The sequence below is a fragment of the Sebastes fasciatus genome, chromosome 18 (assembly GCF_043250625.1).
Source record: "Sebastes fasciatus isolate fSebFas1 chromosome 18, fSebFas1.pri, whole genome shotgun sequence".
In the NCBI taxonomy this organism is placed as follows: Eukaryota; Metazoa; Chordata; class Actinopteri; order Perciformes; family Sebastidae; genus Sebastes; species Sebastes fasciatus.
In genome coordinates this window covers 17,927,488-17,955,084 of record NC_133812.1, presented here as the reverse complement: position 1 = coordinate 17,955,084, position 27,597 = coordinate 17,927,488, and the positions used below count along the sequence as shown (strand labels likewise).

The following is a 27,597-nucleotide window of genomic DNA, read 5'->3' as shown; positions in this document are numbered from 1 at the left end:
GACTGGTTGCTTAAAATCCCTGTAATATTCCCGACCGAAGTTGATAACCCAGGCAGCTGTACAGTCGTTTATAGAGCTGGTGCAAGTGTTCATACACATTCAGTTACTGTATTCGGTGTCTACACATCTGCTGAGCAGTCGGGACTGAAACCACAGGAAGACACTGTTGTCGTAAAGCAATAGCAGTAATCAGCCTGACATTATTTAGATCACGCTGGTCAGAACGTTGGCTACAGTACGTTTAGCTAAACTACAGATTGCAGCAGTCGAGCATAACCGCAGCATGATGTTTCATGCCTCCATGGTTATTAATCAGCAGTGTTATTATGGTCACTCAGCAGTCAACATGCACAAAGCTTGTATCCGAGTTAAAGACCTATATCAAAATCACTGCTACGCAATCAGTGTTGTTGTCGCTTCTATTTCATTCCTAGAAATATTATTATTTATCACCCTTATACCACACTATCATTTATTCTAACAAGCGATCGATACCTTCATTGTGCCGACCCATTCACACCTTTGTCATCGCTGCTATTTGTCATCCGAGTTCCCCACTGTATTATTTATTGTAACCACTGGTTATTGTGATAGTGCATTGGCGTGTAATTGCTTTCAGATAGATGACTCACCCCGTGGCTACTGTTTACTCCCAGTCCGCCGGCCGCCACTACTGTTGATGTCGCTCTTGACATCGTAATGCGTTTCTCCGCACTCCGTTCACCACGCTATTATTTTGTTCCCCCAAAACGCCTGGAGAGTAAACACAGACGCACCGAGACCGATCAACAGACTCTGAGGACACACAAACATCCATGACAAACGTACATCACATTTGTGTACAGTATAGGACGTTTACTTCACCTAAAAGAAGCACATTTGTATGTGTGCATACTATATCTATCCCTGTGCATCTGCTTTAAGGATGTGTAAGGTTTTATTACAGTCTAAATTCTAAGCAAAATCATTTTTATGTAATTATATATTACATTACATTTTCTCATTACATATTGGTAGATACAATCAAGACTAATCAAGCAATCATGCACACAGAGACGCAATCTGTTTCCAAAAAAGCTGATATGAGCTATGTACTCAATTATAAGAAGGTGAATCAAACACACCTTATTACTAATACATGGAAGGAGAAGGAATAAAGAAAAAAATGAAAAGGATAAGTAAAGTTTTGAGATGAAAATGATAAACGAAAAACAGACAAAAAAAGCCCCCAACAAAGAAACGGAGAACTAAGGCTTCAATATTAGAAAAATGAGCCATGTGCAATCTTGCCTCTAATTTCAAAGACAAAGTATTGAGAATGGCAGATAATTGATCTATTGTAGAGACAGAGTGGGGTTCTTTGCATCGGCAGACAATCATTTTCTTGGCCGCTGTAATGCCTGCTAAGTAAAGTCTTTCAATGATTTAATGAAGAAATCATCATTCAAAAGCAGAACTGATAACGTAAAGGAATAATTTTCCCCGGGATCATGGCTAAAAACTTCAATATTAATAAAATATTGCTGCCAGGCCATGTCAATATACTGTATCCAGGGAGCAAATAGCGATGATCTGGCCCTCATTAGTGTAACTAATCAGTCTGTGAAGGAAAGAGATTGATGATGAGATGATTAGGATTATGGGAAGAAAGAGAGATATTCTGCCAGTTAAGGCCATAGACTGCATATAAAGATAGACGACGTGACAGCTCCCCAAAAGTGAAGCCAAAACATCTTGATCGCCCCCTGGTGGCTGGCTGCAGTATAGGTCATAAAGCCCGCCCCCTTCCATGTTAACGGATGGGACATGGGCCAAACTAAAAAATCAAAGTATGCGTCAGATCGATTTTTCCCAATGATGGTTTCTGTCATTTTAAGCAGTTCTTATAATGCTGATGTACGTTCAGATGTTAATTTTTCTGATAAATTTGGTTTTAATTTGCTGCTATAAGAGCAGCTGAAGTAGTCGTGCAGCCGGAGGCTCAGGAGTTGTACGAGAGAGGAGATGTAACGTTAACTTTCCATCATCGTCACAAGTCTGTGTAATAGAACATGTGTCAACTATGGTTAGTTGTTGTATTTTTCTAGCCAAACAGCTACCGTGGAGCTAACGTAGCAGCTAGTGGCTCACGCTAACAACCTGTAGGCGTGCTTGTGATTGGCTCGGGCGGGTGTGTGTGGGCAGGACCTCGATACCGCGATAGTGCAGACTCAGTGGGAGAAAGTGGAGACGAGTCGTCCATCTATAAATACAGTCCATTGTTAAGACCTGGAATCAAGGACTCAATATCTGAGTTTCAGCTCTGTCCATGTTTTGAGCCACGAGACAATGAATAACTGCCAAGGTTAATCAAAAAGTGTCCTCTGAGGTCTGAGATGATGTCGAGGCGCGCTCCGTGTCTTGTTCTCAGAAACCTGACAGAAAGCAGAGACGGGCCTCAACCCAGCAGATCAGACAAGCTCCATTAGATAAGGAATGGGACCGAGGGAGCACACAATAACCGCAGGAGAATACAATCTTCCTGCATCTCTACCTTCACCTTCCTTTTCTCATTACCCTCTCTCAGCTCTTCTCGTCTCGTTCTCTCCTCCGTGGCGTCCGTCCTGCTGTTGGTCTCCCTCGTCTTTCCATCTCCTTTATTTCCCTAACTCCTCTCTCCGTTCCCTTGTTCATCTCCGGGTCTTCAGCTTTGAGGATGCTGGAATAGGAAATTATAGGTGCAGGGGAGATGAAGGCTCACTTTTCATTTTGACTATGTTATATTTTTCCCTTTGCTTCCGTCTTGTATTCTTAATAGTTTGGCCTGGAGGTCTTGGCGACCGTGAGAGGGATGAGGGGGCTGAGCAGCACAAAGAGCTGGGGCTTTGAACACGTCACGCTCTATTACTTGCTTACACCGACACACACACACACACATGCAATTCCCCTGTGCTCACGCATACATATGCACACTTCAGTCAGTGATGCACAGCTACTGAGTCAGTGTGATGGGGGGAAATAGGTATAGCTATATGGAAATTGGTATCTATGAGGTAGGTAGGGCTTAGAAGGGCTAAGTGGAAAAAGCTGTCTTTTTTTCCCTCTTTTTTTTTTTTCCGGAAGACTTGGAGAGATAAAAGAGGAAAGCTAAGCCACTTAGCCCAACAGAGAGCAACGGATATTGCTGTTATTAAAGAATCAGAGGGAAGAAAAATATGAGAGAGCAGTGGTCCGAACAGAAGAAGAAAGTGATGGACAGGAAGAGGAAGAAAGAGGATGGAAAGAGGTTTATATGTGGAAGAAAGGACGTTATTAGAGGTAGAAATAGGGTGCACTTTGTTTTCAGGATATTCAGATTCTGTCTGAAAGCAGTTCTGTTCATTTGGCAACACGCAGGAGGAATTTAAAAAGTGTGTGTGAGAGAGAGAGCGAGGGACATTGTCCTGTTATACTTGATTGACTTCTTGCTCCCTCCTCTCTGTATTGATCTGTGTCTGTGTTTTTCCCCGCTAAAATGGCCATAATAGCATTTATTAATCGTACATTCAATTATCCAATAAAAGGCCTCTGTCAGCATCCAGCTGATTAAACTCATCAATCTCCTCTATTAAATTAACAGCTTCAAGGCTGGGGAACAAGTGCTTGTGGGCATTTTTTAACAACTCTTATCTTTCAGCAACAGTTGGCTTTCTTTTTTCTACATTGTTATTATAGTTGAATCTTTTCAAACGCTCCTCCAAATGTTTCAGAGTGAGTAAATATGAAGACAAACAAGCAAGAAGTGTGATTCTATTTAAATTTAAATTGACTCTGTTTCCTTAGCAATCCCAATATGCTTAAGCAGGGCACAATTTTCAAAGTGAGGAGGGTCTAACAATCCGCTACAGACCCCATCTTAATCATTGTGCCCGCATGATTGATTAGCACCATTTGCACCTGAACGGACAGGACGTAAAGGAGAATGAAATGAATTAAAGTGCTGTGCTGGACTTAACCTTATCTCTTAGGAAAGGAAGGACTTTTTTTTAGTACTCAATTGCTTCGTTCTGAGTAACTTTTAATTGTTTTTGTCGGCTTCCTTTGCATTTGTTGGCAGACTTGTGTCGTGACAGTCTGCAGCCCTGCTGGCTGAATACAGTTTTGTTTTAGTCAAGTGCATAATAAATGTTACAGCTTTATTATCCACTATAGTGGAATATGTCCACACTACGCCTCAGCAGTATAAAACGTTAAAGCTGCTATAATCAATATTTTTGTATTAATAATGCATCACCTGGCACTGAATTTCCCTGCATGTCATCTGTTTTGGTTTTACTGCCTACAACTTTACTGGTTTGGTTCGCTCTCACTCCTGTCATCAGCGTCGTTTCCAGCCACAGTGTGCAGCTGTTTTAGCAAAATAATTCTCAAAACCAACCGTACGCTACCTGTTTAGTACCAAACGGCAGACAGACCACATAGTGGAGCATTTAAACAGATATTTCCCTCAGGAGTTTGTTATGAAGATCAAAAAACAGACCTAATAAGAGAGTGAATATTGGACATATATTCATCAGGTGGACAGAGACTCTAAATGAATGCTAATATTGCTCCATGTTTGCTGGATGTGTAAATAAACAGCTGTTTGCTAACAAGTTAAAACTTAAAACAACTTAACAACTTAAAAGCTTATAATATGTCAGTGTTGTGTTTGTAGCTTGTTTCCACTACCCCTAAGTGACCAAAACATCAGTAGATACAGGTCATAGACAACATGTAAAACATTATAATCAATTAAGACATGAATGAATAACTGTGACCACACACTAGTAGTTAGAATCAGTAATAATAGAAATGACAAAAAAAAAAATATTATTTCATGTTGAAAATTTGCATTGGGAATGACAGACTATTTGAAAATAGCAACAAAAAATGTCTTTTCAGTGGACTGAAGTCCTTGTAAATGAATGCAGTAGCAGCAACATTGTAAAATAAAAATATCAAATACATATTTTACAGAAAATAATAAAGTAACTATGTTGTGTTAGAAACTGTCACTGAAGAAACCTTTTTGAAACAGTTTGCATTATTATTATTTAAGGGGAGACACCCCAGATGAATAGAGTAGATACCAACATGAATTTTGGCCATGTTTTTAGGGATTGTTTTTTAATATAAATCAGGCTTTGAATGATATATGAACAAACCGCTCTGTAAAATCCTTCAGAATATATATAGGAATGAAACTGGGAAGTTTGGTGTATGTAAGTGCTACTGAAGTGGAGATTTCTGGCTCAGAGTGAGAAAAGACTCATTTTGAGAATACGGCCTTTAAAGATGTGTATTGTAAAATTCCATACATTTTGAAGACACTACAGGGTGAATAGGGTACAAATCTTCAATTAATAGATATTAATGATTGATGAAGATTTATGATTAATTACATTAAGACGATTATTTTTTGTATTACAACTTTTCTGAAATGTTATATTTAAATCTGCAAATTAAAGGGACTATTTGTAACTTTCAGAAATGCTTCTTAACAGCGACACCTGTGGCCGTGAAATCAACGAAAGTCAGCGTCGGGCTTGCGCTTGCTCGCTCTCAATATACCTGAACGAGCATCGCTCAAAACAGTGAGGCGACACACGTCAGCTAAAACCACAATATCACTCTATATTTCAGCTGCTTGGCAGTAATGTTAGCTGACCAGACGAAGGTCTCTCCATGAACAGGATTTACATCTGATCATAGTGTTGGCTTTTCCTGCCTAAGTGCAGGCTGAGGCAGCGGGGCTCTGCAGCGCGTCTCCCTGCTCTCTCCGCCCGCAGCCGGAGAGAGCAGAGGAGACACAGGCACCCGGTCGGTAACGAGAAGACAACGTAACTCTCTGAAGAGCTCCGTCACTTCACAAGACACGGAAAACCTCTGTTGGTCTGGAGGAGCTGCAGCAGTTATTTCTGCACAAACGTCCCCTGTACATTCACTAGATATTCTCAGAGATAAACTAACTCTTCTGCAGTGTGGAGTGAGCGCGCGTTCACGTCTAGAGGTGGAGCGAGCTGAGCTGTTTGAGTGAAGGCGAGCAGGCAGAGGAGGAGGGTACAGCGGCTACACGCGAACGCGCATATGCGAGCGCGCATGTGTGCCGACCCGCTACATTTATACTCTTACAAAGTTACAAATAGTCCCTTTAAGCATTATCTAATGCTATCTTTTGGTAAATTTAGAAAAAATCTACAGTTGCAAATAGACAAATGGTAGTAAAATAAACACCTAAATGTGTATCTTGGATGTTTTCTTTCCACTAGTCTGAAAGAAGACATGTTATGGAAGCAAAATAGCCCAAAATCTAAAAATTGACCAGTTCATGAAAGAAGATGTTTTTGCCTGCGGTGTCTCTCCATGACTGTGCTTTACTATTTTATTCGCTGCAAAGCAGTCTGTCACATGTGGGTGTGGGTATTATTTAAATATGGTTCATGCCGGAAGCGGTAGTTTAGTAGAGCATGTCAGACGGTATGATTTCAAACAAGAACCACCTATCAGTAGCTTTTAGCTATTCCTAGATAACGGCGGATGTTAAGGGCAAAGGAGCAAATAAAATGTTCAGGCTCCGTCACTCTGAGGCTCCTTTAGGAGCTGTGTAACTCTATGCAGCTGCAAACGGTAATTTGGCTCAGACAACAAGTTCAAACATTTGCCTCTACTAAAAATACCTAAAAATACTTTTTTTATTGCCAAGAGAAAAATATCATCAGTTTCTTGACAATGTGTAATTTCTTTGAATGTGTTTTGAAGGCTCTTTGAGTCCCAGTCAGGTGCTTGTCTGATGTTGACAGCTGGTATATTGTAGTGGTCCGTTTTTCCTCCTGGAAGAAGATGAGGGGTGCGGTAATATTGCAGAGAGGCTGGCAGGGTTTTGTGAGCGGGAAAGAGGGATGTTTGGCAGGGCTCTGAAAGTAGCTGTGTTGTGATTTTATCTTATCTCTACCACAGCACAGGGCACACGGTGATAAGAGTTTGCTGCGGCCACACACAAACACAGAGCTGGACACAAACACCCCCCACACAGAAAAACCAAGGTCACAGTCGTTCGTACTGTAGCTACAAGATAGACGCCATACGTATTGTGTGTCTGACAGGAGTCCTGTCTCCCTCTGGTCTCACAAATCATATTCAGACCATAGTCTGATGTGCCAGTGCTAAAAACTAGTGAAGCATAGTAAAGACTTAGCCCTTTTTATCTTTGACACAGACAGCCGTGTCTTATCACTCATAGGCCACCTGGGATTTTGCTCAGAAAAAAAAGCTTTTTTCTTAACCTGAAAGCTGTACATGTGTTTGATATTTACCTTTCATGCTGTCATCCTCTGAAAATACTGTGTCCTTGTGTGACACTCTGATAATGGGAGTGCAAGTGTGAAGTTTCACTAAAAAAGACTCATTTGAGTGTTGGGTAAAGGTCTTTGGTGTTGTCGTCTGTGTGAACTGCAAGGATACCCGGTGGCTGGATGACAGACAGAGAGGCTGTTTCTAACAGAGGGAATTACTTGGCAACACTTGTTACAACCTTCTGTTTCTTTTGTCTGCGTCTCTTTTGGAGCGAGTCAACAGAAAAGGATGATGTTTGGGGCGAGCAGCGCTGTTCAACATATGTTGGTTATTAATATGATTATTGTGATATTAACAAAGATTGAGCTTCAAAGTTCATTCTTAATCTCACCAGTAGCTGCTGTGGAGGTTTCGATCAAATCACATGATTTTCATCAGCAGATTTCTTCTGAGCACTTCTCATCCATGTAAAATGCAAAATGTATGCAAAATCACATATAGAATTAGCAAGCTGATCTTCAGAAATGTAAATGAGACCACACTCCTCTTCATATGTGTAAAACAAAAGCTTCAATTAGGGCTGCACAATTAATCGAAATTGTATCAAAATTACAAAATGGCCTACTGCAATTTTCAAATCGCAGGATGAGGAGGAGAGTTGTGTTTTTGTTACCTTAGAAAGAGCCGTTTATATCTACATAGGGAGCGGCTTCCCTTTCCACGGAGTCCGCCGTGTTGCAACGCCATGTTTCAACAGGAGCCCAGAACGGACAAACTTAACTCTGTTAACTTTTCCTGCTTGCACCGGGGTCGATAACATTCGCTCTCATTGCCGCCGCTCTCTCTCTCGCTTCACCACTCACTTCCCATGTACACATGGCATATTTTCAGAAATATTATCAATATGCGCTGTCCCTTTCAGATAAAGTAATAAACAAAAACTAATTGAATTTGAAAATAACTGTTAGTTGTAGCCTTAGATAATATTAAATTATCACCCAGGCCTAAGGCAAACATTTCGAAAATCTTCTATGCACTCTTTATAATCTGTAAATCAGCGATACTACACACAAAACAGAGCCAAAGTGGGTAAATATTTTGGCAGCAGCAGCAGTTTGAGTTCCTTTTACATCTGGTTGTAATCAGGCGTCTGTGATTTATCCAACCGGGGATGTTTCCCACCAGGATGTTGTTTGTGCTCTCACTGAGCCGCTATCTGTGATTTGCAGGAGAAAAAAATATTGTGACGTTACAAAACTGATATCAGAATATTTTACTTGCTAAACTCAATATGCAATGTGAATAAACAACCCCTTCACACTCAATTCAATCCCTCTCAAAGCCCAATTTAAACCGCCTACAAAAAGCGGATGAAAAAGCGAGAAGTTGGTTTCTACCGGTAGTTGTCCTCGCAGCTTAGCTCCCCACACCTCCTCTTCTTATCTCGGCTCCACATACACACCTCTCTTCCTCTTCCTCAATCACCTCTCATTTACTTTCTATCTCTCAAGGTCCCCTGTCTGAGCTACCTGTCTATTATGTCTCCTCCATATGAGCTGGTAGGAAATCATTGGAACGGGGCACACCATTTATTAGCGGGTGTGATTTAATTTGTTTTCAGCGGGATGCTCCATTTCCGCGCGAGGGTACATTTGTCCGTGGGAGGCTGTGTGAAATTGTCATTGCAGTGGTCTAAACTTAATTTTTTACAGAAACTTACTCCCTGAAATGTTATTTTGAAACTAGAACAAAAAGCAGTGATCTCAAAGCCTGTGAGCAGACTGTTACTTCCCACCCTCCTACCCTGCTATTTTTTCCCCCAATCTCCTCTTATCTCTCCAGATGGTACTGTATATACGATCCCACTGAACCCAGCATGTTGTCATCTGCCGCTCAGTCACTGTTGCGTGCACGACTACAAAACAGAATTTTTTGGCGTCTCATTTTAGCTGCAGCCGTCCGTTTGATAAGTCTGATAAGTGTGAAACTTTATCAAAGCGAGTTGTCCCATCTAATCAACTTGCCTCACAGCATCTTAAACTACATCGCCTCCTCACAAAGCAATCACACACTCCGATAGGCAATGAAGTCCCCCAGGGGTCACACTTATATTAAAACAAGAATAATTATACTGTTACATGCTTTCTCCCTCTATTTCATTTTTTTTTTATCCTGCTGTGAGCTGTTGCGAGGATTAAGGAAAGTGTCTTTTTGACTTTTCGTATCTGTCTTTCTGACCTGGAGTGTGTGTGTGGATGGCTATATATGTGTGTGTATGTGTGGTAATTTGTCTATCGCAGTGTGAGCTGCTGTTTAAGAAGATGAGCAGGATGTGGTATTTCTAGCCGGCTCTGTAATGATAATTCCTGCAGGGTTATAGCTCCCATCAACTCACTTTATTCTGCAGATCACTCAGCTAATTTCACACCGACCCCAAGGAGATGGCCGGTTTGACCCCGTACTCTCGCCTTCAATCGCCGCTCTGTTTACAGAACTCTCACTCCCGCTGACACTCCTAACATCGCTGCTCTCTGGCCCTTACCTCTTGCTTTCCCTCTTAATAAGGGAAGACTGGGCCCGACAGTGATTTGTTATGCAGAGGTCACCTAATTAGCCGTTGAGACTTGTTGTTTATCTCGTCCAGAAGTTGAACGTAAACATCTGCTCTTGTTCTGTGGTGGTATGTGAGAGTACGAGTTAATCATCTCTTCCGTAATATAATGAAAGTCGGAGCTGATTTAAGCAGTTCTGGTTGATTAGTAGGTATTTCTGTGGGGGGAGCAGCAATCTGGATACAACGCCGCGTTCAGAATACAGCAGGTTCATGTGGAGTTCATTGGCGCTGACAAGATAAGGAGACAAGAGTCAAACAAGCACATACCTGCAGAGGAAACGCATTAATTACCCTCTTCAGACATTGCAAAAAACTATTTTACAAAGTTAGGGCCGGCTGTGGCTCAGAGGAAGAGCGGGTGTCCTCCAGTCACATGTCGTAGTGTCCTTTAGGCAAGATACTGAACGCCAAATTGCTCCCGAAGGCTGTGCCATCGGTGTGTGAATGAGCATTTAGATTAGATGATGGGCAGGTGGCAACTTGTATGACAGCCTCTGTCATCAGTGTGTGAATGTGTGTGTGAATGGGTGAATGCTGACATGTAGAGTAAAGCCCTTTGAGTGTGCAGAAGACTATGTGTGCAGAGCTATATGAATGCAAGACCATTTACCAAAGTAACAAAGTCATTTGTTTTTGGTAACACTAACCTTTAACCCGTTACTCTGTGTTTCTCCTGCAGGTACTACGGTCAGAACTGAAGGAACGTGAGCATTTGGTGATCAGTACTTTGGATCAAGCCCGGACGTTTCTTGCTGACCAGCCCATCGAGGGTCCCGGAGAGCCACGCAAGAACCTGCAGCCAAAGACGGGTATGTTTACACTCTCTGTAGAAAACACATCCACATACTCCCCTATATCTGTGGTTCTCAAAGTAGGGTCCGGGGACCCCCAGGGGTCCTTGAGAGGGTTCCAGGGGGTCCCCAGCTAAAAGGGGAATACTTTATTTTCACTATAATTCCATCCATAAGTAACACGATGACAGAATGTATGATGTATGACACCTTTAAAAGCAAAAAAAACTATCAGATGGGTAGACAAAATGGGGACAAAACCTTATCAAATGGGTGTCCACCGTCTAATTTGTGTCAGTTTAGGGGTCCTTGATGTGTAAAAGTTTGGGAACCACTGCCCTATATAATAGACCCTCAGTGGTTTACTCTGTACGGAACGTTCTGTGTCATCACTGACATCTGTAGTGTTGCACAACTGTAATTTACGCATCTATAAAATGCAGCTAATTGTATTGTGGGACTGATACCAGAAAGCAGTGTTGTAGTCAAGACCACCGAAACCGAGACCAGGTCATGACCAGGACCAGAGTGTATCAGACCGAGACAAGACCAAGACTTCAAGGGGTTGAGACCAAGTCAAGACCAAGACCAGACCAGTGCGAGTCCCACACTGCATGACACACTTGTGATAAAATGTGGCATAAGTAAACCAGAGGCACTCCTCAAATTGATTTGAAAGAAAACACCCCCAGAAGACAAATGAAGATTCCTCTCCAGTCTACACTTTTAGTGCCAAGTAACAATTTAGTGATGTCCCCGCAGTTGTGGTCTTGACTGGTCTTGAAATATAATCCTGTGTCCTCTTTGTTTGAGATAGAGACAAGGCCGAGTTAAAATGTGGTCGATCCCGAGACGAGACCGGTTTTTGAAACCAAGACTAATTTTGAGTACTACAACACTGCCAGAAAGTAGTGAACAAGCCATGGAAACTAGTTTTTTCGTTCCACTGTGGGGGAATTTCTAAGGCACTATATAGTGGATACATTTCACACTCGGACACTAAATGAAAATGGTGGAGGGTAAAAATAGTGCTCTATACGTTACGATGTCATGTTCAGTGTCTGACGCCCGTGTAGACTCCACATGGTGTCTGATTATGTACCAAAAAGCACTTAAACATTCACAGCTAGCCCGTCTGCTTGTCTCTAAATCAAATGTGAGGACTTATTTGGCCCAGTTTTGAGGTTAAGTGCTCTAGAAACACCATTCACTAAAGTCTGGTGGTAATACCAATGTCTCGCAGAGCACACCCGAGAATGAAATATGCACCGACTCATTCAGCATTCCCTCTCTGTCTCCGTCGGATGCGGCCCGGGAAGTCTTAGTTAAGTCAGCACATTTCCCTTCAAACTAAAACTCCACTGTGTAAATAATTAAACCATCCCAGGGGGCTGTGTAGGGGTGTGGCGAGACTTCAGAGAGCATTCCGATAGGCTTGTTGTCTGTGATCTTCGATACGGATATCAAAGCGTCGCCTCATTGTATAAATAGATAAAAAGCTGATCTAAGATGATAGGCTTTGCTCGTTCTTTAATCAGTAGAGATGGGATTTCTTATAGTGACACTGTAGCAAAGTCTTAACGACTTCAATTGTCTTACATTCTCTCTCTTGGTAATTTTGTTTTGTGTAGGCCACTAAATTTTTGGTTTTGTTTGTACCCCACATTCTTCATTACAAAAGACAGACAGCATCACGTTGTGTGTCTCTGCATGAGGCGCCACCTGCAGTACGTCTCACAGATGTCTGCTTTGTGTGTGTGTGTGTGTGTGTGCATGTGAGGGAGGGAGAGAGGTGCAACAGGTGAAGATGGTAATCCTGTCACTACCCTGGAGAGGAAACCTTAGAACTCATAAAAGCTGCTCATCTTTCTTTGTAGTTAAAGTCAGTATTTGGGGAGCAGTTTCCTCTTCTGCCCACTCCTTTTTTTCTTCTCTGTCTGCATCCTCTGATATGTCACAATTATTTCATCCTGTGTGTCTCTCGCCCCTTTTTTCTCTCTCTCTTTTGGTCACTTTCATCATGCCTTGGCTGCCTTTACTCCCACCCTCACTGTAATAGAGATCCTTTTTTCTGTTTTTATTACCTTCTGCTCTTTCTCTTCTCCTTCCTCATCTTGAGCTTTACTTATTTTTTCCCAAGCTGAAATCAAACAAAAAGGCATAGGAGTAATGGAAAATAATGTGCAGGAAGAGGGAAAATGCCCGAGAAAGGCTTATTCAGTACCTTAAGATATATATATTTTTAAATGACAGAGCTTTATATGTTAGGACCCCCATATGTTATGAAAATCGACTGGTGAAGTAGGAGAATCTGACATGAAATTATATGGAGAAGGTTTCTTTCTCTTCTTTGAATTGTAACTAGCATATAAAAGTACATAAATGTTGAAATTTATATCAGTGTATTGAAGAAGTTCAGGTTTCTGAAATAATAAGAGCCATTTGCAAGCATTTGAATATATCACATTTTTGGTGGAGGACAATTTTATTAAGGGTTGTGGAAAATATCCCTGCGGATACCATGTAATGGTACGGAAACTAAGTATATATTAAAGAGTAATAAAAGGCATGAAAACGGTCTTTGCCTTACTTGGCTCTTATCCTGTCTTTTTTCTCCTCTTCCTCCAGACCTCACCCCAGAGGAGAAAGCCCGAGGGTTGGCACGGGCTATCCGCAAGCAGACAGGCGAGGTGAGGGAGCGATGGGAGCGTCTGAAGGGACACATGGGCGGCTGGCAGAGTCAGGTGGAGCGAGCATTGGAGCGACTCCAGGAGCTGCAGAGCTCCATGGACCAGCTCGACTTGCGGCTGACTCGGGCGGAGGAGTCCAAAGTTACCTGGCAGCCTGTGGGGGATCTGCTGATCGACTCTCTGCAGGACCACATCGACAAGACCATGGTGAGTCAGATAGAGAGACAGCACTGCTGTTGTGTGCACTATCGCCAAAGCACCATCATTATCAAGACATCAAGTCAGGAGCTAGACACCCCACCCGTCTGTACATCATTACAGCATGCAGCACTGAAACAACTTGTATACAACTTTCCTTTAACTTCTACAAGACCAACTGATTTAACTGTAAAGTTGGTGCTTACAATTGTGATTCTTTTCAGTAGAAGTATTAGCTGAAACTGCACATCCATGAAATAAGTGTCTGCAATAATTCCAGTGAGACATGGCTGTGAATTCTCACACAACTTCCGCCTCTCTCTTTTTCTCTTCGGAACAAAATGACACTTGATTTGATGACGTACCTCGGTTTGATGAGTCTGTCCTGTTTGTTTGCAAATGCCACTCATCAAATGTGAGGGAGTCTTTTTCCCAAGGAGACCCTGCCAAGAAATCATCAACACATTCAGTTTACAGGCAGAAAAATGACTTACTAATAAACAGTAAATGAATGTTTAGAGGACGGAGGAGAAAAAGAGGTCGGAGGAGGCACCGAAAATCATCAAATTTAATAGTTCACAGGTTGCATGAGCAAAGGCAAGTCCTTCACTGTTGCATTCATTTGGCCGTCTGTTACACCACCTCACATCTTAATGATTGCCTCCCAGTGGTACGGACAGTCTGGCCAGTTATATCTCTTAATATCCATGTCATGTAGGCATCCTTCCACTTTGAATAAAACTATTACATGGCGGAGCAACATGGCGGACTCTGTGAAGAGGAGCCGCTCCCTATGTAGATATGAAGGGCTCATTCTAAGCTAACGAGACACAACAATTCTTAGTTTCAGGTGATTATACACTTATGAAAACATAGTTATGAATATTATATTACATTTCTGCTAATAGATCCCCTGAAATCCTACACACTGGGCCTTTAAATGGATGTTATAGCACAGCAAAACTCAATTTAAAACTTGATTTATCTCCAATTAGACATCATGAGGTCAACACAGTAAACAAGAAAAAGTTAAACAACAATTAGGGTGAAACAGAAGACAACCGATATTGTGTGCATGAGAAAAGTTATTGTTTATGAAAGCAGGAACATCATGATTAAATTAATTAGTTTATAATTACAGTATAATACAGTTACAATATCAATTTTTCACTTTGTGTTCAGACCTTCAGAGAGGAGATCGCCCCGTTACGTCAGGATGTAAGAAACGTCAATGAGCTTTCTGCAGAGCTGACACCGTTGGACATCCAGCTGTCGTCCACCGCCTCCAGACAACTGGACCAGCTCAACATGAGATGGAAACTACTTCAGGTAGTTTAAATCTTCCTGAGTCATCTGCACTTGTTAGAACAGACCACATACCTCTTTCTTGCTTTCTCCTGGGTTCCCTGCCACTTTTCTTCCGACAGCATTTTGTCCACGCTTGCCTGAATGAATGCTGGTTTCAATATATCTCTATACTCTTTCTTGCTGTTTCTTTATTCTCCTTCTGCCTACTTGTGTGTTTTTATCTCTTTGTCTCGCTCTCGCTCAGTTTCTCTCGCCGTGCTCATGCTGATTTCACTTTGTGTCAGCCAAACACACAGGGGACTGAGAGTTGTCCCTCTACCTGTGTACCTGTTTTATTCGAACGCAGCTCCTGCGCTCACTGCGACACTTTGTCACGGCACATCAATGGACACTATTCTCACAGAACACCAGTCACATTCTTGGCTCTCTACGCACCCGAGTGTCTCGGCTTGATCCGCTGGGGGACTTGCCGAGTGTTTCTTAGAGTGGAGCATGTCTCAGCCCTAGAGGGAAAGTCGTGGAGGAGTCTCTTTACAAGTCATCAGAAGGAAGAGAGAAGAGAAGCGATGCTGGTTGTGAATTAGGGATTGAAATCCTCCGTTAAGTTTGTACGAGTTTACAATTCAAATCAGCGAGCGTGCGAGTTGTCGGTTCTTTCAGACACGTTCTCCTTATCAAGCAAGGTCGATTGTCCTGTTTGTTTACGCTGTGTCCTCATCAGGCCTAATTCAAACATTAGCTCTGTTTTTCTTTCAGTGATTGACAAGTTATCTCATCTTCTCTATATCTACAGTACATATTTGGATCGTGACAGAGATAGTTGCAGAGAAAGGTGATGGCAAAGTGTTTTTCTCCTTAACGACTTAATGCCTTTGAGATCTTTGACCAAGCTGTCTGTGGTGCTCAGTGGTAGGAGGACTGAATGCAGGTCACAACGCCCAGCTGTGATGGCATCAATTTGAAGGACAACAGGCAGCCACAGAAAGACCCCGATTTCAAAGACACTGCCATGGAAACTTTTGCAGACTTGTCTTTAACGGCAATGCGGCCTTGTTGCTGAAGATAAATGAGTTGGGTCAGAAAAAAAGCAGGAAAGGCAGTCATATGTTGAGGAAAAAATGAAAATCTTGGAAGGAAAGCTAAAGTCATCCCTTTTATAAGCTGCCGCAGAGAGAAACTGGGCAGCTGGGCTAATTTGTAGCCTTGTGATATTTCCCATGTACTGTACTAATAGTCTCTCTGCCTCGGAGAATGACCATAACTCAAATACTGAGACAGGGGAGGGCAGAGTTTCAGTGGACTGCACACTTCTCTCTGTTGTCCGCTCTTTTCATTTCTTTCAGTCCGCAGGAAGGCGACAGCTTCACTAATAAGCCGGGGCTGACTGTGTAGTTTGATGATGGGGTGTTCATATGCAGACAGCTCCCGTCTTCCTCTCGGTGGGACAGTTGCCATAATAGCCATTAGTGGCCAGAAAGAAACTGAGCTATTGGCCTTTCAGTGCCTATTTCCAGGATCCCTGTGTGGACAGCTGTGATCTGGCTGCCACAGCGCCTGAGGTGTGTGCGTGTCTCAATATTACAGACTGCCAATACTGCCCTGCTAGTCAGCCTCATGGAGCAAAGCAACCCCACAGCCACGTAGGGCACAGGTGCACCACCTGAGAGGTCAATACGCAGCTTTCACAGGGGTACAGGAGTGAATGTGTGGATGTGCACTGAGTTGATATAGCATTATTGGTAAGCAGGCTATTTGTTTTAGAAATATAGTTATGTAATAATAAAGGAAATATGGGGTGTATAAGGAAAAAGGAAATCTACGGAACCTTTGCACAGGATGCTTTAGACTCTTGAGACATCACATGATTCTGATATCATTCAGGTTTCTGATCTGTGTACCATGCCAGCATGTTTTTGACTGAAGTTTACTGCATGACCAGAAAGAATGTGTTAAATTAGCGATCATAGACTTACATCGATTACAAACAGGTGAAACATCAGTAAAAAAGCTGTGTGACTTTGCCTTGGAATAATACAGTCTGGGTAACGTTTGAAACTGTACAAGACTGTGTGTGCCATTGATCAACATTACATTATTAACATTGCAGGGTATCTACACTGCACCCAAAGCCTTTTTCCGGTCTATTGGACATATAGAGAAAGTGTAATAACCAGAATAAGTTTGCATGTAATCACACTCTGTGTTACGTGCAGTGGGTATCCAAGAGATTGGAGCAAATTCTCCTCAGTTCAGTTAGTTCAAAGTGATTTTCAACTGTGCTACTGTATATAATTTCTATACAATGCTATTCATATCAGTGAACCGCTATACACAGAAACATAGAATATAAATTAATTCTATTCTCCAGTGGTGAGGCCGAGGGGGTCCGCAGCAAGAAGTAGAACAATTTATATTCACTATAACTCCGTCCATATGAAACATGATGGCAGAATGTATGACTGTTTCGGTCATGGGTGTCATACACTTTCTGTAATTACACATACTGTATAAAAGTAAAAATCCTATCAGATGGTGGGACCCTGGTACAAAATCGTATCACATGGGGGTCCAATTTGTGTCAATTTAGGGGTCCTTGACATGAAAAAGTTTGGGAACCACTAGTGTACTCATTCAAAATATGATACAGTAAATATTCATACTTCTAAAAGAAAAAAGTTTTGTGAGCTTGGGGTTTTGCAGCAACTCCACGGCCAACTTAATTGTGCTGAAATTGAATTCATCCCAACCATGACTCCAACTGCAGCTGCTGTAAAGCTCTATTTCTTTCTCTGAGTACAACGTCAAGGGTTCACAGCTGACTATCTTCTCTCCCTGTCTGTGTGGTCATCGTGCAGGTGGCGGTGGAGGACAGACTGAAGCTGCTTCAGGAAGCCCACCGAGACTTCGGCCCCTCCTCCCAACATTTCCTCTCCAGTAAGTACGGAGCCAATTACCTCTCCTATGTAATTAGAAACATTCGGGAGGATTTGGTTTGTTTCCACTCAGTTGCACTGTTTCACATCCCCCCTAATTTTTTTTCATGTCCCATCTTCTAATCTTCGGCCATACGCTTCACAGTCATGCATGCTCGGGGGACATGTGGGTGCATGCGCATACTCACACACAAACACAGTTTGCAGACGAGGCACTTCACTCTTGAATAATGCAGGGCTTAATTACAGCTCTCCACTGACTCCCTTCCTCTTTCTCCCTCTTTAGAGTGGTCATTAGCAGAGAGAGAGGAACAGAGAGAGGTAGAGGCAGAGCTATAGAGAGAAAAGATAAATGCACGAGTGTGAACATTAAACAAAGCAGCCAGACTCTCCCTCCCTGTGTCTCTCTCTCTCTCTCTCTCTCTCTCTCTCTCTCTCTCTCTCTCTCTCTCTCTCTCTCTCTCTCTCTCTCTCTCTAATGTCATTTTCTATAATCATACGGCCATTAGTGTTCTTCTGCTCCACCTGATTTGCTTTACTGGCGGTCAGACACAGCGACAAAATGGACGGCGTGTGATTCAGAGCAGGTGGTAAGCTCGGCCCGCCGTGCCGTGTCACCGATAGACATGAATTTACCAAGTAAGCCCTGCTGAAAGCTCAGCAACCGCACCAGACAAAACAGCACTCCGTCTCTCCTTTCATCTTCCTGGCACTATGACACTATCTACTCTATCACACATTCGCTCTCATTACACTAGTAGCTTAATATTCCCCCAGGGATCAATAAAGTACCGCGTCCTTATCTCGCTCTATCCATCTCGTATATCTCCCAATCTCACTTAATCTCTTTCTCTTACTGTCTTTTCATCTCTCTATCTCAGCGTAGAGCTGTGTCAAGGAGGAGGGAAAGTGGGAGGGCGATAAATCAAGCAACATTTCTGCTCCGTATTGCTCTTGAGAGCTTCTCGAGTCTTATATCGGGCGCGTTTTAACAATGTATCAGCTTGTCATGTTTAAGACGTCCTTTGTCAGTCAGGATTTATTGTCTTCTATCGTATCCGCAAAGTTTAACATAAACCTGGACTCCTTTTCCTAAACAGTTTTTTAAATGTATTTTTCCCTTCATGCCCTATTGTCTCCCTCCTCCCTCTTTCTGCCCAGAAAGCAATACCCATTTACTTTTTTTTTCTCTCAATTTCATGCACAGTAAGAGTCTTTTTTTACATAGATGTTATTATGGAAGTGTTAGATGTGAGAATTACATTCAAGTCAAGCCCCAGACACTAAATGGATTACTGTACTGCATGGTGAAATTCTGCAATGTTTATTAAGATGGTGTTTCGATTTTGACTGCTTGACTTTTTGTCTTCCACTCCATCTCTCCTATTTCTTTATCTTTGTCTCTCTCTCTCTCTCTCTCTCTCTCTCTCTCTCTCTCTCTCTCTCTCTCTCTCTCTCTCTCTCTCTCTCTCTCTCTCTCTCTCTCTCTCTCTCTCTCTCTCTCTCTTTCTCTCTCTCTCTCTCTCTCTCTTTCTCTCTGCAGCGTCTGTACAGCTCCCCTGGCAACGTGCCGTTTCTCAGAATAAGGTTCCATATTACATCAAGTAAGTGGCGAGAAAAACGTTTCGATAGCCATCTTTGTTCCTGTCAAAATTATATGCATTTGTGCGTGTGTGACAATGATTATCCTACACTGGTTGGCATTTAAGGCAAAGCAGTCAGGATATTTTGTGTAAAAATATTGTTGCTTTAAAAAAAAAAAAACACGTTTTTTTTTTTATTATTATTTATCCCCATCTCCTGTATGAATAATGTCCAGTCTGTTTTATGTTTGAACCTTTAACACAATGACAAGTTTGGAAATGAGTGGAAAAATCGAGGCTAAAGTCATGTAGTTTGAATTTGGAATAACACAATGCATTGTTTATTTGTCGTCACAGGGTGCATGTCTGTGAGTTGTGAGCACTTGAATTGAATTTTCTTGTCTCAGATTGTTTTATTTGACTCATTTTTAGAGGTCAAACTAAAAGGTTTTTTATATTTATGAAAGCAAAGGTTAGAGAAAAGTCTGACAAATGAACAAAGGAGTTTTTGGTGGCAGAGTTTAGTCTTTTTGTAGGCCCCTAAGGTTTAATTTTGTAACCACTGTTGGGGTCTTGATCCCCTGGTTGGGAGCCGCTGTGCTAGAATTGAGATTCAAGCTATTATAGAACTGTAGATTGTGTTTTAAAATGTTTGTATAAATGCAGGTTAATTCAATCCGACCAAGACAACATATACTGAATAGTATGGTCATATGATGTTTAACTTAAACTGGCATCTTTGGAAGGTAAATGGATGCGTATGTAGATTTCCAACTGGGTCTACCTTGAGGAGCTTTATCCTCCTCGCGTTACCCAAATGTGGGCAGTATGGTGCAGATGGAGTTGATTTTTTTTATCAGATGTAGAGCATGTCGTCTGCTAATCGGAAGATCGACGATTCGATCCCCGACTCCTCCCGTACGCATTGTGTTCATGGGCAAGATACCGAACCCCAAATTGCTCCCGAAGGCCGTGCCATCGGTGTGTGAATGAACATTTAGATTAGATCCTGATGGGGCATGTTTACACCTTGCATGGCAGCCTCTGCCGTCAGTGTGTGTGTGTGTGTGTGTGAGTGTGTGAATGCTGACATGTTGTGTAAAGCGCTTCGAGTGGTCGGAAAACTAGAAAGGCGTTTTATAATTGCAGTCCATTAACAATTTTATTTATCCATTGGCTCAAACATTTTTCTGCAGGATTTCTAATTCTTTTCAAACCTTTCACAATAAAGCTCTGACCTCTAGCTGGTCAGTTAGCTATTGTTCCATCACTCATCTATTCTTTGCACGTACATCATTCATTTTACTCCCAATTAAGAGCTTCTTTCTACCCATTTGCTCCTGTGTGTGTATATTAAAATTCAAGCCGTTTCACCTGCACATTTCTCATTCAGTCCAACATTAGCACTTCCTTTTGAATAGATAATACCTGGCTGAATCCCAGGGCAGCTTCCCACACTGTTCTTTCAGTGACACTAACAACCTTAGCTTGACGTCTTGCTTCCCATTCTATTTTTTTTCCAAATTAGGCCAAACAGCAGGTTTCTATTAAAACAGGCAGAGAGAGTGTTGGTGGCAAACTAGACAACTTCTCTACTGTTCAGGAAATGTCAGGACTCAAAGTTTGAAGGACCTCATTATCCAGAAATCATGTAACTGTATGGCAATGAACTGCTGACTAACCAAACCTGAATTCACCCTTATTTTAGAAATATCTTTGTGTAGCAGTTTCAGTTATCACTTCTCAGTTTTGATTTGTTTCTCTCTCTCTCTCTCTCTCTCTCGTTTCTGTTGGGACACTGTTAGTCTTACTTTGGGATTCAGGATGATAAAACTGGTGTAACTTTTATGGCTGCCCCCTTAAATCGCCCTGAGTCGAAATGTCACAGTCTCAGTTGGACATTTTTTAAAAATGCCCCTTGTGCCATTGTCCACAGAACAACCCACAATAAAAGCTTCAGCCACAAAGATTTATAGGTCTAGACTTGTCCCAGTGATAGGTTAAATGTCTTACAAAAAGTTTTGATTCAACATTTTCCAAAGCAGTCATATTTACGTTTAGTGCGGTCAAAACTTAAACTTGTAAAGACTTTAAACCTGCTTGAGATTGGTAACGTTATATTAGCAGTTTCTGTACATTTGGGGCTTTTTTCGAAGACTCTTACTTGATGGTGAATTTAAAGACCCAGACAAACCAAACCAACATCAAAGAACTAGAGGCGACGAAGGCCGACTGTTGCGTCGCCTCAAGTCGCCTTTGTCTCAGCCGACAAGTTGCAATTGAACACACTGGAAAGACGACAGCCGACAGCCAGTTTGCACGTACATTCTGCGCCTGTGTGAGAGGAAATAACTCTCCACACCAGCAGGTCGCGATAGTCTGTATTCAACATTCAAAACGAGAAACCGGAAGACCGAGGATGGCGGATATACAAGCCGTTGTTATGATACATACATGAAACAAAGTGCCATTTTCACACCACTCATCACTTAGCTTCATTCCAGATGGCCATGTCGTTGTGAAAATATCCGTGTATTGGAATGATCAGATGAGGTGAAGATGAAAAATGAGAAGAGCGTTCAGTGTGTGTCCTCTTGACTTTACTCGTTGGCTTGCTTTCCTCACTTCCGTTTCTCTTCTCGTGCACTGATTTGCTTAAGCTGCAAATCAGAGTGATTTCTCCCACCGATGAGCGCCGCCGCTGATTCAACATGCTGAATTGTCCGAAAAGGCTCCGACACGGGCAGACTAGAGTCGATGGTGTGGGACACACCGCAAAAACTAGGGCGACAGACACTCACCGATGGCCCCAAACTGTCCTGTGCTCGGTGTGTCTGGGCCTTAAGTGTTTCTGGAAAGCTGGTGTCCCATTCAAACATCCATCATAAAACAAGCAATTTAAAACCCTTGATTCAGTTTATTGAATCATATTGAAGAGTCACTTCGGGAGGAGGTCAAAATAAACTTTTTTTCAGACAGATGATAAAGACAAAGACAGAAGTGGAGAATAAAAGGATTTAGACAATGAGAGAGGGGGAGGGACACCTGCAGCTTGGCACTAGAGGGAGATCAGATGAAAGCCAGAGACAGGCAGTGACTCGGAGGACAGACTTATAACTTTAGAGTCAACAACAGCCTGTGATCACAGATGTGCCCAGCCAATGAACCTGCATCCGCCCACTCGCACAAACAAAACACATGTGCACAAGGGCATTCGCACAAAACAATACACACAAATAGAGATTAGCATCCTCTCGCTGGCGAGGAATCGCTTACACACACACACCCAAAGATGCATATGAACTCCAACTGGAACCAAGCTAATCAAACACACACACACCATTGTGAGCACACACCATATGCTCCCAAGTTTTTCTTCCCCATGGCAGCTTTCAGAAACGGGAAGAAATGGATCAATCCTCCCTCAACTTTTACCTCAGTGTGTGGCTTTTCTTTCATGTTAAAAAGAATCTGCGCTGTACGCTGCCCTCACTGATCCTCCCTCACACATAAATATACATGCAGGCTGCTGCACACTCGTGCTAAATCCACTTAATTTGCGGTTTGAAAACTGAACTCTAAATCCATCTCCAGGACTAATCACAGGTCGCTTTCAGTGCCGTGACATCCTTGGGACACCCGCATCCGTCTTTGACACATTCATTTCCCCAAACCCCTCCTCGTCTGCTCTTCCATCTCCTCTCACACTCCGCCTCTTTTCTTCGGGCTGACAAAGGGCCCCTGATTAAAACCGCGCCTTGTCCACCCCCTGTAGTGATGAGTTCGGGCGACATATTGGGGGAAAATCAAATGGCTTCAAAAGTTCTGTGTCTGCCATCTCATGCTGGCAACCTCACACGCCGTCCCATATCACCCATTCTGGCACTTCTCGGGAGGGCTCACACGCCTTGTAGCCTTTTCGAGGGGAAATACAGCGAGACTGCATCTCTGCAAAGATTAGAGAAAGTCTCCTCTTCTCTCAGGCTTTTCTGGATGGGCTGTCTGTCCGTGTTTTTGTCGGGAAACATTTGGTGTTGTTGGTTGGACCGAACAGAACAGAACAGACGGCCTTTATTCACTTGAGTGGACTTTATGCATCTCTTTGTTATGTGGGAGAAATTGAGTTTTAAGGGAAGAATCCAAAGCAGTGTGAACTCTATTTCAAAAGCAGAATACTGATAAGTTTGGGAGGGAAGGGGTTCATTTTTTAAGAGCAAAAAAAGAGGCAGAGGAGGAGACGTGAGAGACAGACAGAAGATGTCAGGTGGTGAATGCAGACTCTTCTCACCTGTCACAGACACTTCGTGATGAAGTCTGGCAGGTTGCTGTCACCGAGAAAAAAAAATCTTCCTCTGGCTCACTCAGATATTTGACTAATTCTGTCTCTTTGGATATCCAGATAGTAAACAATCATTCATCTGCACACTCATGACTATTCATGGCGCTCTCTCAGTGCGTGATGTTTGACGGGCACCGTCCACCCCTCTTGTACCATGGGGCATTGACATTTTCTGATATTTTACTGTCCTTTTACTGGAAAATGTACTTATGGTTAATTATGGAGCAGCAGAGAAGAAGTGAGTAATTAGCAAAACTTCTTTAACCTTCCACTGAACTCTAGCAGCCGTAAATGGCAACGCTACACACCGAAAACGTCAAAGGAAATAGCAATTATTTTTGATAAGTTTAATTGTCATTGTGGTGATCTGTTGGTCTGAGAGGGTCAGACCTACAGCTTCCTACTTTGCTTGCTTGTGAGAGAGAAATCTCATAAAAACATCTTGTAAAAAGGTTATTTTATTTCCTCCCTCACAGTACCCTAGTGGAGACATAAATTCTATCCTTCCTCCGCCTGCTGCAGTGTCCCCTTCTGTGACCTCATTTGATTTGTTGATGCTTACACTGAGATGTCATTAAATTGCGTTTATGAAGTAAAATGTCACATGCAGTACACAAGTCCCAAGTTTCTTCCCCTCGCTCTCACTGTCAGCCACCTCCTGAAAAATCAGGATTTCTGATTACAGGACACTGTACTGCCATGTTTCCATTCTCATTCCCAGTGTAAAAGTCAAAATTTCCACCGATCAGCAGTCCAAAAATGATTCAAGTTCCAATCATATGATACAGAGAAAAGCAATTGTCGATTATTTTCTGTTGCTCGACCGATCAAGTAATTGTTCGGTTCATTTAGGCTGGTATGAAAGCCATCAATCGAACTCTGTTGCGGATTAAACTAGACCGAGACCGCTTGAAGATGTGGGACTCAGTCCATTTCCAAGCGATCTCTGGTGCGTTTCATTTGTGGTGTGAAAGCAAAACGGTCTGTCTGTGATCTGTTCATTTGTAAAGAGCCAGTGTTAACACAAACCAAATTACTGTTGTGAGAGAAAGCAAGCTTAGACTGGGAAGACATCACACTGGGTTGCGGTTCGCCGAGGATGTACTGCTGTTATCTCCGAGAAGCTTTCAAATATCTGCCAGAAAATCTCTTGTTTTCGTCCCCCGCTCTTTAATATTCTCCGACGCCTCTCCTCTCGCCTGTGAATGTCTCCTGCTGTGTTATCTAACCTGTAGCAGCTTTGTAGTGAATGTGTCAACAGTTTGCTATTTTCTTTTCCTCCTGCAGGACAACAAAAAGATTGCTTAGGCATTACAAAGGGAATGCATTGAAGGGAAAGCGTTGAGTACAGTTGAACCTGACAACTCAGTTGTCCTCATTATGGCATTCATGAGTTGTGGATATAAGCACAAGCTTTCTCATATTTTTGTTGATGGAAATGTGTGCATGTGCGTGTACATAAATGGAATACAGATTTTTTGTGTGTACTGTAGTGAGTTGATTGCTCTATACGTCTCTGATGTACCCTTCTACACTTCAGTGTTTTCTGGCGGTATCTGTCGGCCAGTTGTGGCCCGGATATCCAGCATTCTTCCTCCTTGTTGTGTGCAGCAAATATCAGCAAATCCCCTGACTTGGATTCGTTGAAACCCTTTTTCATTCAGGCAAGCTCTTTGTAAAGTAAAACATGAGCCTGTCCTCAGTACCGGCAGACCCAGGCATTAGAGATGCCTGCGCAGGTGTGAGTGGGGTCACCAGTCTGTACGGCCACTGAATAGTGATGAACATCTGCGAACGAGAGAGGGCTCCTGTCGTCCACTTCACTTCCTGCTGCCTGTCAGCAGCGAGCGAGCCATCGCAGACACCACGGGGGAGCCTCCCGCATTCAGAAACAGACTTTTATTTCCGTCTTCCAGAAATCTTTTCAAACATTCCACCCGGATCTGAGTGCGGCCTCTGACAGCCAGATGCCTTCTTGAAATTTACACACACGCACAGTCACATCACGGCCAGCGGAGCTCAAATAGATGCACTGATTGGCAGTCGCAGCTTGAGGAAAGTCAGAGTCTTTGCTGTCCTGTGTGTGTGTGTGTGTGAAGGCAACCGTGTTTGATCAGATGTAGCGCGGTCTTCTTTCATTTATTTTTATAGCGTTGGTTTTTCAGTAGATTTTGGTTTGTTCGTGTTGTTTTGTATTTGTGAGGCTTCTGTTTGAAGCAGAAATGTAAACAGGGAGTTGAGACTAGGTCCCCTTATATTTATGTCCCTTGGTGTTTGAAAAGACAGATGCAGTGGTGATGAGAGGGATTCACAGTACGTGTCTGTGTGTGTGTGTGTGTATGTTTTCTTACTCTTTTATTCAGACGGCTTTTGTGTTTTTTGTGTGTGATTTATGTTTTGTGGATTTGTAGAGGAATCTATAGCCTCTGTCCCCAATTTGCTCGCAATAACAAAAAGAGTTGGCAATAAAGCCATCCACAATGTCGGCATACATCAAGTGATGATAATAATGATGGTAGTTTGAGTGCAATTCCATGTGTGTGTTTTTGTATACCTTAGCTTTCGAATTAGTTTTGTCTGTCATTTATTTCTTTTGTGATGAGCCTACAAAGTGTTATGACGTCAGTGGCTCCTGTTCTGTTTGTGTGTCAGCTTATGCAATTTTTTTGTGTTTCTTAGTCTAATGGTTCTCGTCTGTTGTTGTGGTTTTCAGTCACCAGACACAGACAACCTGCTGGGACCATCCAAAGATGACAGAACTATACCAGTCACTAGGTAAGGAACACACAATCACTCAGTGTCTTCAGGTCCTGATATAATCTTGACCCCAAAATCTTATTAAAGAATCAGTTTATCTAATTAAAAAAACATATTTACCTCTATTGATATCAGGATATTTGGTTTTATTTGGCAATGTTTTAAGATATTGCACATAATGACTACGTTTACATGCACCAAATATTCAGTTTTTTGCCCTCATTTTGAAAAAGACAATATTCCTGCTAAGCTGTTTACATGGCTAATGAAAATGAATAATCCACTAATATCCCCGTTTACATGCAGCCGTGCATACTCTGATTAAAGTAAAACATCCCCATGGCGTACGTCATGCTGACCTACAAACAACCCATTTAGCTAAACCAGTCAGCTGGCTACCTAGTTGTCTTTTTCCCTACCATCATCATCATCTGGTCCATTTGAGGAGCTCAAGGCATCCTGATCACCGGGGTCGTTGAATCCCACGTCGACGCCATTCTCGCTTGTGTTTGACAGGGGTTAAAGCCCTAACATGGCGTTTATCACGTCAAAATATAGAAAAGTGGAACAGCAGGAGCTGCTTGTGCCATTTTGCTTCTTTGCTTCAAAATGTTTTTGTTTTTTTTCAAAGTTTTCCACCGGTGGCGGATTTGTTAGACCGTGCAAACACAGCCTCCCTCTTTCATTACTTCAACCACCTTCTTGAAAAGGTCGGCGGATATTTGCACGTATCCAAAAACCTGTGGATATAAGTCTTTCATAATGTTTAAAAGTAGGTGTGTTTCTCCATGTCTTCTTTTGGGCATGCATCTCTGCAAACTGTCGGCTACTTGGTTTGTGTACAACACACAGAGCTGGCCGTAAACAGGCAAGTGTGTCGCAAACTGCCGTAAAAATCCCAATTGAGACGCATATTCCGAATGCTGTATACATGTCCAAAGAATGCAACTAAAACCTGAATAATATCGGCATATCCCACAAGTCTTAATCGGAAAATGCTCCATTTGGAATAAGGCCTAATTCAGAATATCCAAACAGAATATGCTGTTTACATGTCCCGTATCAAATTCAGGATAGTGTCATATTCGGAA

The 27,597-nt window shown here is 42.4% G+C and overlaps 1 protein-coding gene across 5 annotated transcripts in view; it reads left to right on the top strand.

The window, feature by feature from the left end:
* The window catches only part of utrn (utrophin), a 192,038-nt gene that overhangs the window by 106,108 nt on the left and 58,333 nt on the right, over positions 1-27,597 (top strand). For all 5 annotated transcript variants that reach the window (XM_074616000.1, XM_074615999.1, XM_074616001.1 and 2 more), the window contains exons 57-62: positions 10,587-10,716; positions 13,327-13,595; positions 14,769-14,915; positions 17,750-17,828; positions 19,371-19,431; positions 26,463-26,524. In XM_074616000.1, the coding sequence (XP_074472101.1) occupies positions 10,587-10,716; positions 13,327-13,595; positions 14,769-14,915; positions 17,750-17,828; positions 19,371-19,431; positions 26,463-26,524 (748 nt within the window). The remainder of the gene's footprint in view (positions 1-10,586; positions 10,717-13,326; positions 13,596-14,768; positions 14,916-17,749; positions 17,829-19,370; positions 19,432-26,462; positions 26,525-27,597) is intronic.